Source organism: Homarus americanus, unplaced genomic scaffold (genome assembly GCF_018991925.1).
Source record: "Homarus americanus isolate GMGI-L3 unplaced genomic scaffold, GMGI_Hamer_2.0 scaffold4060, whole genome shotgun sequence".
Taxonomy (NCBI): domain Eukaryota; kingdom Metazoa; phylum Arthropoda; class Malacostraca; order Decapoda; family Nephropidae; genus Homarus; species Homarus americanus.
The window spans coordinates 627,948-649,627 of NW_024746161.1; the positions used below are offsets into that span (position 1 = coordinate 627,948).

General features: G+C 38.0%; 1 protein-coding gene across 1 annotated transcript in view; it reads right to left on the bottom strand.

Annotated features, from left to right (window-relative positions):
- LOC121878952 (putative sodium-coupled neutral amino acid transporter 7) overlaps window positions 1-21,680 on the bottom strand; it is a 77,693-nt gene that overhangs the window by 11,990 nt on the left and 44,023 nt on the right. The window contains exons 4-8 of the mRNA XM_042385404.1: window positions 20,017-20,134; window positions 18,615-18,747; window positions 18,201-18,312; window positions 14,465-14,569; window positions 3,739-3,935 (exon numbers count right to left, since the gene is read on the bottom strand). Of these exons, the coding sequence (XP_042241338.1) occupies window positions 3,739-3,935; window positions 14,465-14,569; window positions 18,201-18,312; window positions 18,615-18,747; window positions 20,017-20,134 (665 nt within the window). The remainder of the gene's footprint in view (window positions 1-3,738; window positions 3,936-14,464; window positions 14,570-18,200; window positions 18,313-18,614; window positions 18,748-20,016; window positions 20,135-21,680) is intronic.

The window sequence follows — 21,680 nt, forward strand, 5'->3', positions numbered from 1 at the left end:
CATTAGACATACAAATTTTAGATCTAATGTAATAATTTGGTTTACAAAGCAAATATTTTATCTTTTGTGCAAAATATATGAAGTTTACATTCAAATATTCCCTGACCTGCAAGGAATCCAGAAATGTCAATTATATTATCTAACTTTAGTCTGAGGTATTATTTATTACTAAATGTTAAAATCTAGAGTTTTCACCGAAACATTAATCAGAGAGGTAGGAGCTAGTGAGCTGGGAAGAGGGGGGATTGAGTCCATTATTTGAGGACATTAACTTGGCGACTGTATTTCTTAAATATTAATTGTGAGCATACCATCATAAAATTTAGATGTTATTTTTACTACAACATAGGTATTGTGTCGGAAAGTGGAGTTTGGGGGTCGGGCCAGTCCTATTGGAATTAATCCCATATGTTCTGTTGTTCACTTACGAAGTTTCACTTTTCATGCACTGTGGGTTCAATTGACTGCGCAAGAATCGTTACTACTGTAAATTATATTCTGGCCGGGCAATTTGAATTTTTATGAGCTAAAAAAAAAAAATTATACTGCACGCGTATATGAGTAGATGCACCACGGAAAGTGAAAGTCCGGTTCTGGCAAGGTACGGCGTAAATGAGAAATAGCGGAAAGTGAAACCGTGTAAAGCGGAGTAATACTGTATATATAATCAACAACCTCACCAGCCAGGACTCGAATCCTCGACCTATTGCGTGAGACCAGGGGACGTTACCGACCATGCCACAAGGACACTAAAAGCAGTTCTAGACCATATTATATTTCACACAAAGCCTGTTCATCGAGCTGATGGCACCGTGAACCTCCCACTGGGAACTGCCCATGCCGCTTATGTGGATGTCAGTAGCATTTTACCGAATCCAGCTGGTATGAAACACAAGGTACCATATATATGGACTAAAAATAAAGTATATATATATATATATATATATATATATATATATATATATATATATATATATATATATATATATATATATATATATATATATATATATATATATATATATATATATATATATATATACTCTTACTCATAAATTACTACTGTAATGTGATACAGGTGATTAATTATTATCTTTTGTGGAAAATATATGATGTTTATATTCAAATTATTCGCTGTCTTGCAAGGATTCCAGCAATACAAATTATATTCTAACATTAGTCTGTGATATTATATAAGATAAAAACTGTAAAGAAGCTTACTGAAAACACTGCAAACTTTTGTCTGGGAAGGTGGGAGGTAGGGAGGGGGAGGGAGGGAGGGAGCATGGGAAGAGTGGAGGTGAGGTGTACTTGACAGATCATGGCGTCTGGTGAGTATTTAATTTGTTAAGTGCTTGTTTTTTAGCTCATAAAATTCCATAGAAAATGCCGGGCAGAATATAATTTACATTGCTGGAATTCTTGTAATTTAGTGATTAATTTGAATATAAACAAGCTAAAATTTGCATTAGACATACAAATTTTAGATCTAATTTTAGAATTTTTATTAGAGAGAGCAAAAATTTTATCTTTTGTGCAAAATATATGACGTTTATATTCAAATTATTCGCTGTCTTGCAAGGATTCCAGCAATGCAAATTATATTCTCCTAACTTTAGTTTGAGATATTATATAAGATTAAAGCCTATTGTATAACCAGAAACCTTCGCTGGGAGGAGGAGGAGGGAGGGAGGGAGGGAGGGAGGGGTGACAGTGCCATGTTTGACAGTTAGCGCCGAAGGTCCGGTGGAGTATTAATTTGTTTATTTATGTCCTTTAGATTGAGTATTTGAATTTTTGCTTATACAATTTCATAGACGTGACCGGGGAGAATATAATTTCCATTGCTGGAATTCTTATAAGATAGTGATTAATTTGAATGTAAACATGCTATAGTTTGCACTAGACAAAAATTTTAGTAATCATTTTGTACATTATTCTGATTACATGTACAGTTCAGCTTTGTCCTTAGGACAGTGTGTGCATGTAAATGAGTTTCAATAAATGAATAAAGTTACATATATTGAGCCAAAAATAATAGTTGAAAAAATTTATGTAGACAGCTTCGATGGCTAAACTTTAGAATGACCAATAATTTTAATACTGTATAAAAAAATGCACAAATATTAAAGAGCACAATTTTCTTTATATTTACTCCATTGGACACGAATGTAAACATAGAAGAGATTACTGAATTGGCTGAGTACCTCCTCAGCTTATCAGCTGTTGTTCAAAACAAAACGTGATTTTCATAAGGATTTCGTTAATCGAATTTTTTTTCGTTAAGATAAAAACTGTAAGCCTAAAAACCCTGGCTGGGCAGAAGGGGAGAGGGAGGGAGGGAGGGAGCATGGAGGCGGGGGAGGTGAGGTGATACGTTTGACAGTTAGTGCCGAAGGTCTAGTGAAGTATTTATTTGTTTATTTGTCGTTTAGTTGAGTTTTTGTTTTTTCTTATAAAATTTCATAGAAGTGACCAGGAAAAATATAATTTACATTGCTTGAATTCTTATAAGATATTGATTAATTTGAATATAAACATGCTATAGTTTGCACTAGACAAAAATTTTATTAATCATTCAGTACATTATTTTGAGTACATGTATAGTACAGCTTTGCCCTTAGGACAGTGTAGCATGCCCAGAGAAACATTAAGCGCGAATTTTAAAATATGATGGGCCAGATTAACTCACGCAAAATAGGAAAGATTCGCTTTAAATTAAAACACTGTCCTTAATTGTGGGTGTCGCTTTAAATCAACATTCTAGTGTATTTGATTTGATAACTGATATATGCGAGTGTCCTGCATGCCTCATCAGTGCAACCACGGTATGCCACTGGTTAAGACATAAACAGTGATTACAGTGTGTAATTTTGCTGTAAATTAACATTGTTTGTGTGAACACTGTACATATACTGCCTCACATAGCAGTGAACAGTGTTTGTGTACCATACATTACTGAACCAGGACACAATCGGCCAAGAATACAGTGCTAAAGCAGTGTTAAGACGTTTCACTCTTGGTTTGCCGCTGTCCTTCATGGAGGAGAGGACAGTGACAGCTAACACTACAGTAACTGAAACAGCAGATTGTACAGGACAAACCAGGCCATCCGGTATCATCATATCACCAATTGGCCTACTTGCAACACAAGTTTAAAGCAACAGCATCTGCTGGAGAGTACTGTACTGAATACATTTTATTTTGTTAATTTATATTGTGTGATGTTTTTTGCTAACAGTATTTACAATGATGTTTGCATAAATAAATACAGCTCTGTGTTTGTATTGTGAGGAAATCTTTCCCTAGTACTGATATGTTGTTTAGAATCTCAAAAAACTTTTCCCAGAAACAGGAAGCATTCCAGAGATGTGTGATAGGGTCTGCCCATGCCAGATACATAATTTAGACTCTCATAAACTTTTCCCAGTACAGTACAGCACCCAGAAAAATCCGTGAATGTGGGAATTTTCTGGGTCTGAGAGTCGTCTCGTTACCCAGAATTCTCTCATCCCCGGGAAGAGCTCTGCACCAATTATTCTGGCTAACGCAGATATCACTGTAAACTAAATTACTAACTATATTGTTTATCTGCAGTAATTCTAACAGACTACAGTAATTGCAGAATTTTCCATTTTTACATTAAATGGTTAATAGTAAAATCGAAACCAGTCTTAAAGGAAAATTACTAATTCACAGCTTACAGAATAAAGATATCACTGAAAGTAGAGACCTTACCTCACACAGAACATGAGAATTGGGTAGGTCGTCCATGATTTAATAGCCAAGAGAATGATTGCAGTGAGAACTTGTGGCTTTCTTGCATCATAAGACAGAAGCACGTCACCCTTCACCAGTGAACCAAATGTTAGGTAACCATAATTGGCAGAAGCAGTGTACACCACGAAACACACTATTATTGCTGAGACACAAGCCTGAAAAAAGAACACAATACAATTTATAAGTAACGGATCTTCACTGTTGACTAGAGAGATGCCCACACCATACTATTAAGAAATATTTAATAACCTGACAACCTTCCTGGGCGACTTGTAGAGTGCAGCCAGCTAGTTTATGGGAAAAGACCACAAATAGCAACTATGGATTAATCAAATGATTAGTGTCACCTTCTATACATCTCCAGAGCATTAAAATGTTTATTTGGGTATGTGAGTTGCCATATAAACAAGAGGGGTAATGTATCAGGTTGGCATAGCTCTCTTATTCAGACAATGTTTACATGAGACTCAAGTCTGGTATATGATATGTTATGCAAGGTAATGCACAGTGGTGCATTTGCAGTAGAGTGAAATATTTTATGCCAGAACCTCAATTTATGTATGGAAAATACAGGTTGTACTCTCTAGTCCGCAACCTCGACCTGACCGTGCCGACCATGGAAATTCACCCTTTCCTGGATAGTGACTTGTGCTTATGCTTGGAAGCACTAGCACCACTTTCTCTGCATCATGGTCTCTTTTAAGACATATTGAAGAGTTAAATGTCGATAGTAGTCAATCGCAGTTTAACAACGATTTTATTGGAACACAAAAATAAAAATATATAAAATTTTACGGGTGAAACTTGAATTTCGGGAAGGTTTGAACGGCCCGCTACGTGCAGATGACGTGCATAATCGTAGTAAACAGCGACATTTCTCTTATGTACAAAAGATTCATTATTGTTTATTACTGAATGTCTTTTTATTGAATTAATGTTTATGTGTGCAAAATGAGCAATACAATTCATTAATAATACGTAGAATATTAAACAACACGAGGAACTGACACAGCATTGTTTTCATGATTACAAAACCAGTGACTGACTGGTTCTACATATAAAACTGAAGAAAATAAGACCTTGGTTGTAGCTGTAGTAAAATTAATATGGTTGTTTTAAGTAATGTTATTTAATGCAAATAAATGGAACAATAGAATTAGCTAATGATAATGGTAAAGAAAAAGAGAGATCGGATATGGAAGTGACACGTGAAAAACATATCGTCATTACTTTACATAAGAATATGAAAGCAACACTTATTTACTGTTCATATATATTTTAATTAATGTTTTTGAATTTGCTTTTATTGAATTAATGTTTGTGTGCAAAATTAACAATACAATTTATTAATAATATCGTGAATATTAGAGGAGACGAGATGAGACGGCTGCCGCATTGTTTATGTTAAAGCTACAAAACCAGTGACTGATTGGTTCTACATATAAAACTGAGAAAATAAGACCCTGATTTTAGCTGCAGTAAATTAATGTAAAAATTAATATGGTTGTTTGAAGTACCTGTAATGTTATTTAATGGAACAATATAAGTAGCTAACCATTAATGGTAAAAAAGTGAGACTGCACATATGTAGCAAGACATGTGAAAACATATCGCCATTACTCTACATAAGAATATGAAAGCAACACTTATTTACTGCTCATAGATATTGAAGGGTAAATGTTGTACTCTTGTATAGACAAGCACAGAGAGAGAGAGAGAGAGAGAGAGAGAGAGAGAGAGAGAGAGAGAGAGAGAGAGAGAGAGAGAGAGAGAGAGAGAGAGAGAGAGAGAGAGAGAGAGAGAGAGAGAGAGAGAGAGAGAGAGAGAGAGAGAGGAGAGAGAGAGAGAGAGAGAGAGAGAGAGAGAGAGAGAGAGAGAGAGAGAGAGAGAGAGAGAGAGAGAGAGAGAGAGAGAGAGAGAGAGGAGAGAGAGAGAGAGAGAGAGAGAGAGAGAGAGAGAGAGAGAGAGAGAGAGAGAGAGAGAGAGAGAGAGAGAGAGAGAGAGAGAGAGAGAGAGAGAGAGAGAGAGAGAGAGAGAGAGAGAGAGAGAGAGAGAGAGAGAGAGAGAGAGAGAGAGAGAGAGAGAGAGAGAGAGAGAGAGAGAGAGAGAGAGAGAGAGAGAGAGAGAGAGAGAGAGAGAGAGAGAGAGAGAGAGAGAGAGAGGAGAGAGAGAGAGAGAGAGAGAGAGAGAGAGAGAGAGAGAGAGAGAGAGAGAGAGAGAGAGAGAGAGAGAGAGAGAGAGGAGAGAGAGAGAGAGAGAGGAGAGAGAGAGAGAGAGAGAGAGAGAGAGAGAGAGAGAGGAGAGAGAGAGAGAGAGAGAGAGAGAGAGAGAGAGAGAGAGAGAGAGAGAGAGAGAGAGAGAGAGAGAGAGAGAGAGAGAGAGAGAGAGAGAGAGAGAGAGAGAGAGAGAGAGAGAGAGGAGAGAGAGAGAGAGAGAGAGAGAGAGAGAGAGAGAGAGAGAGAGAGAGAGAGAGAGAGAGAGAGAGAGAGAGAGAGAGAGAGAGAGAGAGAGAGAGAGAGAGAGAGAGAGAGAGAGAGGAGAGAGAGAGAGAGAGAGAGAGAGAGAGAGAGAGAGAGAGAGAGAGAGAGAGAGAGAGAGAGAGAGAGAGAGAGAGAGAGAGAGAGAGAGAGAGAGAGAGAGAGAGAGAGAGAGAGAGAGAGAGAGAGAGAGAGAGAGAGAGAGAGAGAGAGAGAGAGAGAGAGAGAGAGAGAGAGAGAGAGAGAGAGAGAGAGAGAGAGAGAGAGAGAGAGAGAGAGAGAGAGAGAGAGAGAGAGAGAGAGAGAGAGAGAGAGAGAGAGAGAGAGAGAGAGAGAGAGAGAGAGAGAGAGAGAGAGAGAGAGAGAGAGAGAGAGAGAGAGAGAGAGAGAGAGAGAGAGAGAGAGAGAGAGAGAGAGAGAGAGAGAGAGAGAGAGAGAGAGAGAGAGAGGAATCCAGCAATGTCAATTATATTATCCTAACTTTAGTCTGATGTATTATTTATTACTAAAAAAGGTAAATATTTCTGTTTTCTCCCACACATTTCTCTGGTAGGGAGGGTTGGTGGGAGGTGGGGGGGGGTGGGGACGGACCCACCATCTGGCCGCGGGAAGAGGGGGAGGCAAGGTGGGGTACTTTTATTGACAGATAGTGTTGTGAAGAATATTTTTATGAACTGAAGATATTTGTTTTAGCTCATAAAATTCATACAAATTACTCCGCCAGAATATAATTTACATTGCTGGAATTTCATAATTTGATGATCATTTTGAATATGAACATCATAGACTTTGCTTTAGACATAAAATTTTAGATCTACTTTAAGTATTTGTTTACTCTGAGTAAATATGTTATCTTTGCAAAATATATGACATTTATATTCAAAATATTCCTGGTCTTACAAGGAATCCAGCAATGTCAATTATATTATCCTAACTTTAGTTTGAGGTATTATTTATTAAAATCTAGTGGTTTTCCCCAAATTTTTCTCAAGAGGGAAGAGCCAGCAGTGCAGTGTGAGAAGAGGAAGGAGTCGAGTCCATTATTTGAATGGACATTAACTTGATGTAATTGCATTTTCATTTCTCTTAAGTATTAATTGTGTGCATGTACCATCATAAAATTAAGATGTTATTTTTACTACAACATAGTTATGTGTCTTCAAAAGTGGAGTTTGGGGGACGGCCAGTCTTTTGGAATTAATCCCATATGTTCTGTTGTTCACTTAACGCGGTACCCTGTGGGCTGTGGGTTCAATTGACTGTGTTATGGGGCACAACTGTACTAAAATCTAGTGGTTTCCCCAAACATTTTCAGAGAGGGAAGAGCCAGGAGGTGAGAAGAGGGGAGGAGTTAAGTCCATTATTTGAATGGACATTAACTTGGCAACTGTATTTCTCTATTTCTCTTAAGTATTAATTGTGTGCATGTACCATCATAAAATTAAGATGTTATTTTTACTAGAACATAGGTATTGTGTCGAAAAGTGGAGTTTGAGGTCAGCCGGTCTCTATTTCATTAAGTCCCATATGTTATGTTGTTCACTTTTACGCCGCTTTCTCGCTTTACGTGGCCTCCGTGGGTTCAATTGACTGCGTAAAGTGAGGGTTCACTGTATACTGTATAGTGATTTAAGGGCGATTTAGGGGAATTTTAGGAGTGTTTCTTACTTTATACATTTTTGGCTTTACTTTGTATATACTTTTCTGTGAGCTGGAACCAATTACCCAATATCCCATTGAAACAATGGTTTCGGTTAACGAACTTTTCGGTCAACGAACGCGACCTCTGGAACGAATCAAGTTCGTTAAACGAGGGACCACTGCATTTACTGTGCACATATGAGTTATTTATTAAGGATCATGTTTATTCTCTAGTCTCTTGATATAATTTATCCATTCATTGTGTAACCTGCACATTTACCATGGTAAACTTTTGTTATTAAATTTTATTTAAATCTTTTGTGACGTGTATAATTCGAAACCTTCCCTGATCTGTTGTGATAAAGTAAGAGGGCTGTGGTTGAACCCATGACGCACAAGTCCTTATTTGTGTTTGTAACTTTTGTATTTAACATTGTTTGTCGTGTATTGAAGTAACATTAATTTTAAGTGATAAATATAAAGGACTAAGTTGTGCTGAGTTGCCAATTTGTTTTTTGTTGTGCCATGTGCGCCCTCATTATTATATTCATGTTTAACGTAAATCAAGTTGCTAAGTTATGGCATAACAGATCATATAATGTATGATTAACATTCTATATTCAATGAGAATTTATGAGGTAGTGAAGTGAGTGAGGCAACAGTGTGCTGCATTCACACAACTGGTAAGCAACTGACTGGCAGTAGCAGACATTCTTATTTTTCTAATTGACTTAAGTACAGTACATGAAGTTTGCCAGGTTATTAGTACAGTACATGAGTACACCATGAACATAAAACCCTACACACTAGCAGTCCATTACTAAATTTTAGAGTTGTAAAGTAGCTAAGAAATTAACTTGAAATACTGTACAGCCTCCTCCCCTGCACGGCGGGGTTAGGGATCCAAATCCAGGTCGTAAGTCGAAAAAGCTCAAATAATACATAGAAAATCTAAAATGGGTGTCTCTTTTTCTTCTCAGCACCACAAAACTCTCACTTTTAAGCTTGCCAGCCATTTTAAAGTGAATTACAAACGACACCTTTGTCAGTACACAGCGCAATTACTGACGTTGGGACTCGAAATTACGTAATTTGACAAATTTTGGTACGACTGAGGCGGTCGAATGTCCGGGTGGTCGTAAGTCGAGTAGGTCTTAAGTCTAGCAGAAGCTGTACTCAAGGAATATTTTTGGATACAGTATTTACTTTTTAAAAGGTACTACAGTAGTACCCCAATTTACGCGTTCAATTGAACCCAGGTCAGGGAATATTTTGAATGTAAACTTCATATATTTTGCACAAAAGATAAAATTTTGCTTTGTGTAAACCAAATTATTACTTTAGATCTAAAATTTGTATATCTAATGCAAAATCCATGATGTTTATATTCAAAATGATCATCATATTGTAAGAATTCCAGCAATGTAAATTATATTCTGGCCGGGTAATTTGTATGAATTTTATGAGCTAAAACAAATATCTTCAGTAAATAAACAAAGAAATATTCTTCAAGGACACTATCTGTCAATCAAAATACCCACCTCCGCCTCTAGCTGGGTCGGTCCTCCTCCCTACCCCCACCCGCCACCTTCTCCCTACCAGAGAAACGTTTGGGAGAAAATAGTATATTTACATTTTTAGTAATAAATAATAACTCAGACTAAAGTTAGATGATATAATTGACATTTTTCTGGATTCCTTGCAGGTCCGGGAATATTTTGAATGTAAACCATATATTCTGCACAAAAGATAAAATATTTGCTTTGTGTAAACCAAATTATTACATTAGATCTAAATTTGTATGTCTAATGCAAAATCCATGATGTTTATATTCAAAATGATCATCATATTGTAAGAATTCCAGCAATGTAAATTATATTCTGGCCGGGTATTTGTATGAATTTTATGAGCTAAAAAAAAAAAATATATACTTCACCGCATATAGTATATGAGTAGATGCACCGCGGAAAGAGAAAGTCCGGTTCTGGCAAGGTACCGCGTAAATGAGAAATCGCGGAAAGTGAAACCGTGTAAAGCGGGGTAATACTGTACTAAAAATTTTCAGTACTTTTACTTTTACTTAGCTATAGTTTACTAATACTTTTACTTAGCTATGGTTTACTAATACTTTTACTTAGCTATGGTTTACTAATACTTTTACTCAGATACAACTGAAAAAAAAATCGTTACTCGCTACATGCCCCAAACAATAGTTTTAAATATCCAATCACAGAATACAGGACAAACTTGGAAGCTAACCAATCACAACCATTTCTTCATGTCTGGAACAATCATATGCATTTTGTCATATCGTTTCAAGAATGTACCCAGGCGATGAACATGAAGTTTCAGTGCCCAAGCTGCCTTTTCTGACCTTTCCTTCTTCGAAGCTATGGAGGCAACAATCATCCACAAACTCCTCAACTGAAGGAACTTGATAGCTGCTTGGAATGCCCAGGGGATGGAATGGAGCTACTGAGGTCTTCGCCGACATTATGTGACTTATCTCTTAAACTTAACACCCCACTTCCTGCATCTGCTGTTTCAGAGCTTGTTTAACATGCTGGGACTTACATTTATAAAAGATCCCAACTGGACAGTTTTATAATTTACTGTGGATTTATTTTAATATTTGCGATGACTAAAATTTTTTTGTTACATTTCACTTTCAGTACTGTACTTGAGTGTAGTTCTGCTATAACGCGATAATTGTGTTCTTGTAAAATATCGCGTTATAGAAAATCGCTGAATAGAAATAACAGGCCATGGAGAAAATAGGGTGAGGTGCAGATTACTCGAAATCGAAAAAATTTAGTAGTTAGCCTAACACAAAGGATAGCACAGTCTAAATAAATGTTACATTCATATCTAATAATGAAATCATACAGTAAATTTAACACTTTACCTTGAAAAAATATGAATGTAACTTGATGGGGGAGAAGGGTGATTTTGAGGTTGATAACATCAAGCTTCTCTTCAAGTGTTATATCCTTTCTTTTACGATAATCACCGGGAATTCTATCATCAGAATGCTTTTTGGAGATATTCTTCTTTACCATATTCACAGTTAATACCACAAAATTGGAGAAATAGTAAGCAAAAATCGCGTTATAGCAAACAAGCGTTCGCGTTATACAAATATTGTTCCGAATTCATAAATCGCGTTAGAGCAAATTCGCGTTATCAAAACACGCGTTATAGCAGAACTCACTGTACTTTTATAAAAGATACACTTGTTTACTTCTACTAAAGTACACTGAATTTTGGATATTATTACTTGTACTTAACATTTTGCCAATGTAACAATACTTTTACTAAATTAAGAAAGTCCGCACATTTTACAACTCTGCTAAATTTGTTTTGACACCAACCACTTTTTATCAAGTAGCAAAGGTTTGAATAGTTCCAAATAACTTTATTTACAGTAAAATCCTTTATAATTCGAAATAATAGGGGAGTCTAGCTCTTACGAATTATGAGATTTTACGAAACATGAAGGACACCTCCTGAGGGGAGAAAAATAACAATACAGCATGCCCTTACAATTCAAGGCCTTTGATTATAGCAGTACTCCCTCTTTATCGACGGATTTTTTATGGACGGTTTCGATTATCGACGGATTATTTAGCCGGATTTTTATTTTGGCACCAAACAGCTTCTCCCAGTCCTCTCCTTGAACAGGGCTAGAGGCTACGTGTTTTTCGAATCGTTTTCAGTTAAAAAACTATTACATCACTCGTCTATTTTACCTAAACTGCGCCTGAATGAATATATTCTCGGAGATAAATAGTAGTTTTGTGGAAACGTGACGTATTTCAATGTAAAATAGGATAAAATACATGACGAAAACAAAAGACTTTACCTAAGCTTCCGATGTTCTTGAGATGTTACTCGTTTTTTTAATAGTTTTCGGTTAAAATTCTGTTATATTACAATGATATTCTATTCATACTGTGCTTGATATAATACATTCACGGAAATGTAATATTTTTGCTAAAATGACGTACGTATTACAGTGGAAAGTGGGATCAAATCGTGACGAAAACAATGACTTGCGCTTTCTTTCGTTCAAAAGATGTTACCGTAATCACTTTTCGAATGGTTTAGTTAAAAAACTGTTGTATTGTATTACAATAATATCCTAATTGACTTGAATAAATATTACGATACCATATTTCTGAATATTTTCATTAAAATCCATCAAAATCATTTTCCTTGTCATCGTCTGCAGCACCAAACAGCTTCTCCCAGTCCTCTCCTTGAACAGGGCTAGAGGGTACGTGTTTTTCGAATCGTTTTCAGTTAAAAAATTATTACATCACACGTATATTTTACCTAAACTGCGCCTGAATGAATATATTCTCGGAAATAAATAGTAGTTTTGCTGAAACGTGACGTATTTCAATGTAAAATAGGATAAAATACATGTCGAAAACAAAAGACTTTACCTATGCTTCCGATGTTCTTGAGATGTTACTCGTTTTTTTAATAGTTTTCGGTTAAAATTCTGTTATATTACAATGATATTCTATTCATACTGTGCTTGATATAATTCATTCACGGAAATGTAATATTTTTGTTGAAATTACGTACGTATTACAGTGGAAAGTGGGATAAAACCGTGACGAAAACAATGACTTGCGCTTTCTTTCGTTCAAAAGATGTTACCGTAATCACTTTTCGAATGGTTTAGTTAAAAAACTGTTGTATTACAATAATATTCCCTCCTAATTGACTTGAATAAATACTTGAATGGAAATATACAATATTTTTGTTGAAACTACCCGCGTTTCAGTGTAAAGTGTTGTAATAATAAATGGTAAACAATTTGCCTTGGGCATCCGGATTTTTGGACTTTTACTGTACTGTACACTGTTTTGTTTACTGTAAGGACCGATGTTCACTTCAATAAATGAAATCGTAAGTTTGCTAGTATTTTTGTCCACTTATTATATTATTATTTATACACTATTATTTAAGGTTATGCGTAAAGGAAACGCATTAATGCTTAAAGGTACATTTATTCAACATATGCTAATAATAGTTAGAAAAATTACGTAACCATCACGGTATCGACGGTTTCTTTATCGACGGCCGTTTACAGAACGTAACCCCCGTCGATAAAGAGGGAGTACTGTATTTGCAGATAACTCACTGGATGTACCAAAGAATGTCTGCAGGTAGTTTTAAAGTTAGCGGCATTTTTGCGGCCGGAACGGGAAGTCCATGAGTTTTATGGCGTCCCTCCAGGTGTCCCTCTCATCCCAGGCGGCTGGGCCATCAGCGGCTCACTAAGCTTCATTCCGGGTTAAACACTTGTCCGTTTCGTATCTGTGCTACTCTGCTCCCTTAACAACTTGTGATAGCTCCCAAAAACCCCCAACCACCTTCATCCAGCCACAGAAAGGTGCCCAAACAAGTGAAGAGAAAAAAGAAGGTCATGTATTTCACCCATAAGTACGCCTGGCTACGCCTGGCATTGGGAGCAGGTAAGGGGAGTGAGTGACTGCTAGTTAGCGAGTCGTCTGCAGTTGTAACTCTCCTCACTCCCTGCCATATTTTACTGGATTTACTGTAATTATTAGTATTTACTGATAGAATAGTGTTTAATAGTGATTGTAACTAGGTTAGCTCGTCAATGTAACCACCAGGCTACTGGGCCAGTTTGTGAGGTGTTATGGTGACCCGACATTCCATCAGAAAGTCAATAATATGAGACCACTAATCCTCTACCCTACCTCCACCTAACATTGTGTCAGGTCTGGTCCCTCCCCAAAACACTTGAGCTTTCGTCTTTGTTCAAGACTTCAGAAAATGATCTTAATTTTCAACATCGGAAAATTTGTTTCCAAAGCCGGAATTTTTTTAAATCCCAGCTTTGGGAATGCTTTTTCGAGCAAATTTCAATTCCGGCTATTGGAAAGTTCCAGGTTTGAGGGATTCCAGCTAATGGAGATATTACTTATGTGTGTTACACACACACAAAACACACAAATAAATAATAATGGGAAAATCCTCTCACAAATACTGTAATTCGTAACAAGACAACAAAATGTATTGAAATGTACAAAAAATGTGAGAGTCTATCTTCAAGTCAACTTCGTGCTTTGTTATTAAGATTAACTGAACTTTAATAACAAAGCATGGAGTTGCCTTGAGGGTAGACTCACATTTTTTTCTGCATTTTGATACAATTTGTTGTCTTGTTTCCGATTATTTGTGAGAGGATTTGCCCATTATTATTTATTTGTATGTGTTTTGTGTGTGTGTACACACACACACACACACACACACACATATATATATATAATACAGGTAAAAGAAATAATTGTCCTAAGGGCAAACACATAAAGTGAATATACATTTCTTTGCACACGAATAAAAATGTAACCCCCTCCCCCCCCAGCCAGCAAATGATATTCGCAGACTTGGCTATTTGCGGCCATTTAGAGACTCAAACCTCTGTGAATTTTAAGTATTGAACTTAAAACTGTTGTTAGAGAGAGATGACTGAACATTAAAAATAATTATAAAAATCTCTAGATATATTACTTTTGGGAACTAACCTTGGCAAATGTTGATGCATCTTGATGTTTTAAGCAAGAGTATATGGGTATGCTGCTCACATGACACTGATACCCAAAGCATATTGTTGGGACTACGTCAAATATCTGATATTGAGAGAAAAAAGGAAAGGAATTAATCTTGCAGAAACCACGCATTAAAAATTTTATATAAACGATAAATCCTCTTTATTATGCTGATATAAATGGGAAAAATTGCTTTGTTTTTGTGTATACTATATAAACTTTAGAGAACGGAACCCATACAAATATTGAGGAGCCATTGTACAGTATCTATCTATTTACTGTAAATAGGTATCCCTTGTTTAGCATTAATTCACTTAATGTTAAGTAGAAATGGAAAATAAATGGAGAGGAGGTGGCCTGCGAGATAACATGTTGCCATTGTAACATAAAATGAAACTATAAAAGTCATAGAAAATCATTACAATACTCTAATGTGGCTTAGAGATACAGAAAATATAATATAAAACTATAAAATAAAAAAATGAAGAGCATGGGTGTGATGATTGAATGTACCTGTGGAGGCAGTAACTGCATCGCCGACTTGCCACCCAGTCACTCTCCCTCCTCCCTGATGACACACACACACACACACACTTCATCCTTGACCACCGACGGGTCAAGACGGGACAGGCGCACCTGGCGCTGCTCAGCAGCAGCCACGTCAACTATTATGTTGGCCCATACCAACTCCCTCCCCTGAACCCTCCTCCCCACCGGAATATCAACAAGTTCTCGCCAGAAGTTACTATTTCATTTGGGAAAGGAATGGAACCAGTGTTGAATAGTGGTGAACAGTGCTTAAGTCAGTGAAAAACAACTCGGCAGTTACAGTTGAGTCTTACCCAAGCTAACCTTCACACAGTGAGGTCCCAGGTACCCAGTGATAATTCCCCCGAGACTCCACGATAGAGAGGCCTGGGACCACACCTCGCCACACCTCACCCACTTGAGTGAGTGAAGTCCTGTGACAACTGACCACGTGGTGTCCCCATGATGCTACGACACCACGTAGTGAATGAGTTGCTACAGCATCATGTGAAGTTCCTCATAACACCATCTGTGAGGGAATTACTACACAACGTGATGCCCCTCATAACACCATCTGTGAGGGAATTACTACACAACGTGATGCCCCTCATAACACCATCTGTGAGGGAATTACTACGCCATGTGATGCCCCTCATAACACAATCTGTGAGGGAATTATTACAACACATCAGGCCCCTCATACACCATCTGTGAGGGAATTACTACACCACATCAGGCCCCTCATAACACCATCTGTGAGGGAATTACTACTCATCAGGCCCCTCATACACCATCTGTGAGGGAACTACTACATCATCAGGCCCCTCGTAACACCATCTGTGAGGGAATTACTACACCACGTCAAGTCCCTCATAACACCACCTGTGAGGGAACTAGTACTCCACGTGATACCCCTCATAACACCATCTGTGAGGGAGTTACTACACTACGTGTCTGCTGTTCAACACCTCAGCTCACATGATCTACGTGTGTAAACATTAATCTGTATGTTCACTGTATGTTCCTTCACCTTTCTCAAATGAAGGCTTTTGTTAAACCACCAATGTATGTAATAAGTCATTTATGTACAATGTATATTTTCAGCCTTCGGGCTGCAAACTTTTTCAACAAACCGTTTATTATTTATTATTATTATCACACGCACGCACGCACGCACGCACGCATGCACACACACACACACACTACTATTTACTACTACTTTGCTTTCACTCGGAATCGAGTATGCCGATTATCCAGCTATGATACAATGATATGAGTTATCAAGGCTGTCACCTACGTTGGTGAATTCTAAGGTACTATAGAAGCCGATGTAGTATCAGCAAAGCTGTCCACAGATGTTGCACATGTGGAAGGCTACATCTAGTGTAGGAGGGACAGCGTCTTTGTGGCGCTGGCGCTTGTCTGCCTCGGTATGCAGTCGGGCTAACTCAAAAGCATTGACACCTTCTCGTGTGGTGCTCCTCCAAACATTACGATGTGGAGTGATCATCTCCCAGGTGAGGGGATCGATTTGGCACTTTTTCAGGTTTGTCTTAAGACTATCCTTATACCTTTTCCACTGTCCACCAGCATTACATTCAGCATTCGTTAGGTGACTGTAAAGTAGCTGCTTTGGCAGTCTACTGTTGTCCATGCGGGTACCATGGTCATTCCAAAGTAGTTGTTTATGGATAATGGTAGCCTCGATGCTCCTACAGTTGGTGTCAGCGAGAATATTGACATTTGTTCTCTTGTCTTTGCAGCGAACTCGGAGAATGGAATGGAGACTACGTTGGTGAAAGTTTTCAAGTGCCTTGAGGTGCCACCTGTATGTGATCCATGTCTTGCTGTCATACAGCAGGGTGGAGAGGACCACTGCACAAAACACTTGCAACTTCTTAGATAATTTCTGCTCCCTACAGCTGAAGACACAGGTACAGAGTCTCCCAAAGGTTTGAGAAGAACATCTGATCCGATGTTGAATCTCTTCATCGATGTTCGCCGTGGTGGACAGGTGGGAGCCAAGGTACTGTTAGTGGGTAACATTAGAGAGAGTAGTACCGTTAAGCTGGAAGGATGGTGGAAGTGTGGTTGAGCCAGGGGCAGGCTGAAAGAGAATCTGAGTCTTATATACATTCACCTTAAGGCCAAAGTGTGCATACGCATCTGCGTAATGTTCAGGATCTCCTGTAGATTACATTCAATGTGAGTGACGAGGGTGAAGTCGTCTGCGTACTGAAGTTCAGTGATGGAAGCAGCTGACACTTTTGTTCCTGCCTGGAGTTTTCTTATGTTGAAAAGTCCCTTCATCCAGTACTGAATGTCCAGCCCACCAGCTAAATTGGCATTGGCACAAGTTAGGAAGGCAGCCAAGAAAATGGAAAAATTTGGTGTCAGTACATATCCTTGTTTTACTCCCATTTGGCTGGGGAAGAACTCAGACTGGGTGCCAATGTGTAGGACACTGCAGTTTATGCCTTCGTGGAGTTGCTTCACAATGGCAATGAATTTTGTTGGGCAGCTAAAACGACTGAACGGTCCGCCAGAAGGCTTCCCTGTTCACTGAGTCGAAGGCCTTAAAAATGTCAATGAAGGTCATGTACAAGTCACGACACTGTTCTCTTCACTTTTCCTGTATCTGGCGGGCAGCAAAGATCATGTCAGTGGTGTCACGTGATGGTCTAAAGCCACATTGAGATTCTGGGAGGGAGTTTTGCGCCAGAAGAAGTCTCTTTAGGAGGACTCGAGCGATAATCTTGCCAGCTACGAATAGCAGTGAGTTCCTGCAGTAGTTGCCACAGCCTTTAAGATCTTGGGGGATTTCCTCCTTCTCCCATATATTCTCCAGGTAATGACCACACTTCAGGCCCCACACAACAGGAAGAGGAATTTGATAATGAAGGTGATGCACCTGATAATCTTGATTGTGACCAAGGATGTGCCACCAATTGCTATTAGTGTTTTTTCATAGGGCAAATGTTTGGGGGACTTTTTTTTTGAAGGAATGTATCTCCCTTTACCTAATGGTAGTCAATGGGAAAAATGGCTTCACTTTATGAAAGATATTTCATGAAAATGTCCCTTTCACAAATTGAAGAACTCCTGTACCTGTAACAATTTGAAAATGCATGCCCATACAACCAGCATCTATTTACACATATCATACACAAAGACTTACACCTACCTGAGTCCAATGGACATCAAAGAAGATGACAGGCCCTTTGTTATAAGAATAACTGTAATACTCTGCTACTATGATTGCCACCAAGTACCAAATTGACAAAACTCCAACATAACTGAAAAAAAAATCTATACTGAAAAGGTAATACATAACTACAAATAATGAAACAAAGCCAATGTCTCTGTAATTCTTTGTAAACGTCCGAGCAAAAAAAACTAATTTGAAGAATATTAAAATACTGTACAGTATAAGCAGACCTTTTAACTAAATTTTTGTTAGGTTTACTTCCTCCGAAAGATGTATAAACAAGGAAAATTTGGCCCAAATTCTAGAAACTGGTTTGTGCCACATTTAACATAAATAGAATCTTGTCAACGAAATTCAGTGTGTCCCAGCAAATGTATGAAGAATGCTTACCTCATATATCTCAGACCATCAATTCTCTTAAAGCAGCATGGGAAGATAAGCAGCAATGATGATACTGTCATTGTAAACTTTCGGTTTAAGTACCATGTATGACAGAAATCACTTCCCACAAATGATGCAAATGCTGAAATTTGTAAGAGAGCCAGTTTAATGACATAATACCTTCAAACTTTTTACCTACTACAGTGATATCCCCGGTAGCCGGAACAAATGGTGCAGAGCACTTCCGGGGATGAGAAATTTCCGGCTAATCACGCAACTTTCTCAAACCCGGAAAAATTCCTTATCCCCGGAATCTTTTTCGGTTACTGGGTAAAGTTTCCGAGTGTCTAAACTAGACATCATGCACAGAAGGACACTAGTCCACTTCCCCAGAATTTTTTTGGGTGCTGGGGAAGTTTTCCTTGAGCCTAAACTACCGGAGTCCAGAGGCGAGACCCTACTTCCCCACACATGCTGAAATGGAATACAAGAAACACGAAAATTCTATTGAAGATTGCTGCCATTCCTACAGCAAACTTCTACTAATGATGGCCACCATCACTAGCCATCATTACAGTTAACTTCCACTGATGATGGCTACCATCTCTACAGTTAACTTCCACTGATGATGGTCACCATCCCTACAGCTAAGTTCCACTGATGATGACCACCATCCCTACAGCTAAATTCCACTGATGATGGCCACCATCCCTACAGCTAAGTTCCACTGATGATGGTCACCATCCCTACAGCTAAATTCCACTGATGATGGCCACCATCCCTACAGCTAAATTCCACTAATGATGGGTGCCATCCCTACAGTTAACTTTCACAAATGTTGGCTGGCTACCATCCCTCCCTACAGCTACAGCTAACTTCCACTGATGATGGCCACCATCCCTACAGCTAAATTCCACAAATGATGGCCACCATCCCTACAGCGAACTTCCACCGATGATGGCTGCCATCCCTACAGCTAACTTCCACTGATGATGGCTGCCATCCCTACAGCTAACTTCCACTGATGATGGCTGCCATCCCTACAGCTAACTTCCACAAATGTTGGCTACCATCACTACAGCTAACATCCACTGATGATGGCTGCCATTCCTACAGCTAACTTCCACAAATGTTGGCTACCATCACTACAGCTAACATCCACTGATGATGGCTGCCATTCCTACAGCTAACTTCCACAAATGTTGGCTGTCTTCCCTCCAACTAACTTCCACTGATGATGGCCACCATCCAGTGACGATGGCCACTATTTATGTGTTAAAAGAAAGAAGACTGCATAGTACAAATAAATTATTACTGTATATAAATACTCTGATGCTTGGTTAGTTGCTAATCAGATGATGGAGAACATTAAGTTAAAGTTTTCTAAATTAAAATATAAAGATAATCCAACCTCTATCAAACTGGTCACCAATTATAATTATGAAGGTGATACAGGTGACGAAGCAGTAAACGGAGACACACACAGAAGCTATCACATTCCACCCTGGACTACACATGTGTAGGACCAACTGAAAAAAGACAAAAAATAAGTATTTACTACATTAAGAAAATTAAACCTAGGATCAATCATCATCTTTGTGAACCTAGTCTACAGTACCAGTATTATTTTTCTTGGATAAGTAAAATAAGAGTTTATTTCCTAGCATGAAAACACTTCCTCTTTGCCACTTCGAGTTAGTGAACTGTCATCAGTAGTTAGGGTGCAATAAAAAAGGAGACACCAATATTTCAGTGTTGCTTTAAACTCAACATCTAAAAGAAATAGTACGTGAAAACTAAAAAAATTAAGTGAATAAACAAATGACTGCACTCAGTAACTTACTACACAGCAAACCTTCCAATACAGAAAACCTAATCTGGTCTTAAAACTATGATGGCATCAATAAGCCTCACACTTCTTGCTCTTTACTCACTTCTGTTCCTGTGTGGTTTACCTGTTTTGTGCTGTATTAATTAATCACATGAAGTCTACAAATTCCTCTTACTGTTAGTGACTTAACTCATTTAGACAGTACTGTACTCACACAAAAATTGTTGTTGTTCCCAAAGGCTGCCCCAAATGGAGGTTACTGTATTTTGTAGTTTGGGACATTTCCACCTATGTAGTACAATTATTACTTTGTGTTGTCAATCCACCCTCTCCATGAGGTGTGAACCAAGAGTATTGACGCGTGAATCTGAAGTACACTATTTATGAGTGAGGCGAAGAGGGGGATGACAAACGCCAGTGTGTGTGTGAACGGGTGGCGAGTTATGGTGGTTGAAGAGGGTAAGGGTGCTCAGGGCTAGAGGAATGGGAGAGGTTTAAGGAGGTTTAAGGAGTTATTTTTGCAGTTGCAATGCAGTACTTATTAAGCAAGGATATAATTATGTAGGGTAAAACAAAAATTAGGCATAGAATTTGTTACTGCACATTAGGGTGGTATTCCTAGCTTGTGATACAGGTCTGAGCGATTCTACACATATTTTTTTTTTTTTTATGCAAATCTCGTGTAATCTAGGGCTGGAGTCTCTCAATATGGTGTCCTTTTATGACTTGGTGAATTTCATGACCCAATACATAATGGTTGTACTGTTTGATTTTATATAAATAAGCATAAAATAATTAATATTATGTAAATTGCAATAAAAACAAAGTCAGGAAGTTGGCAATGTGGTCGCTGTGTGCACCGCCATAATGTTGTGTTATGTAAAAAAATAATGAATCTTTGAATTCTGATGCTTTACATTTGGTTGTACTGTAATTTCAAAGAGATAAATAAAAAACATCATTGCATCCTCTCTGCTATAGTATGTGGACATAAGTCATGCTCTTCATGTCAACTTTGGGTCAAACCTGAGCCATGATGAAGTGTAGCATTGCATGAGGAGATATGTCATTTATTTAAATTTTTTATATGCTCCAACAATATACAGTCGACCCTCGTTAATTCGGACCCCTTTGATCCGGATTTCGGATAATTCGGACACAATCTAAACGAACTTTTATTTATTTATTTATTTATTTATTTATTTTTTTTTTTTTTTTTAAGATTTGTAGGAATATTACCTATG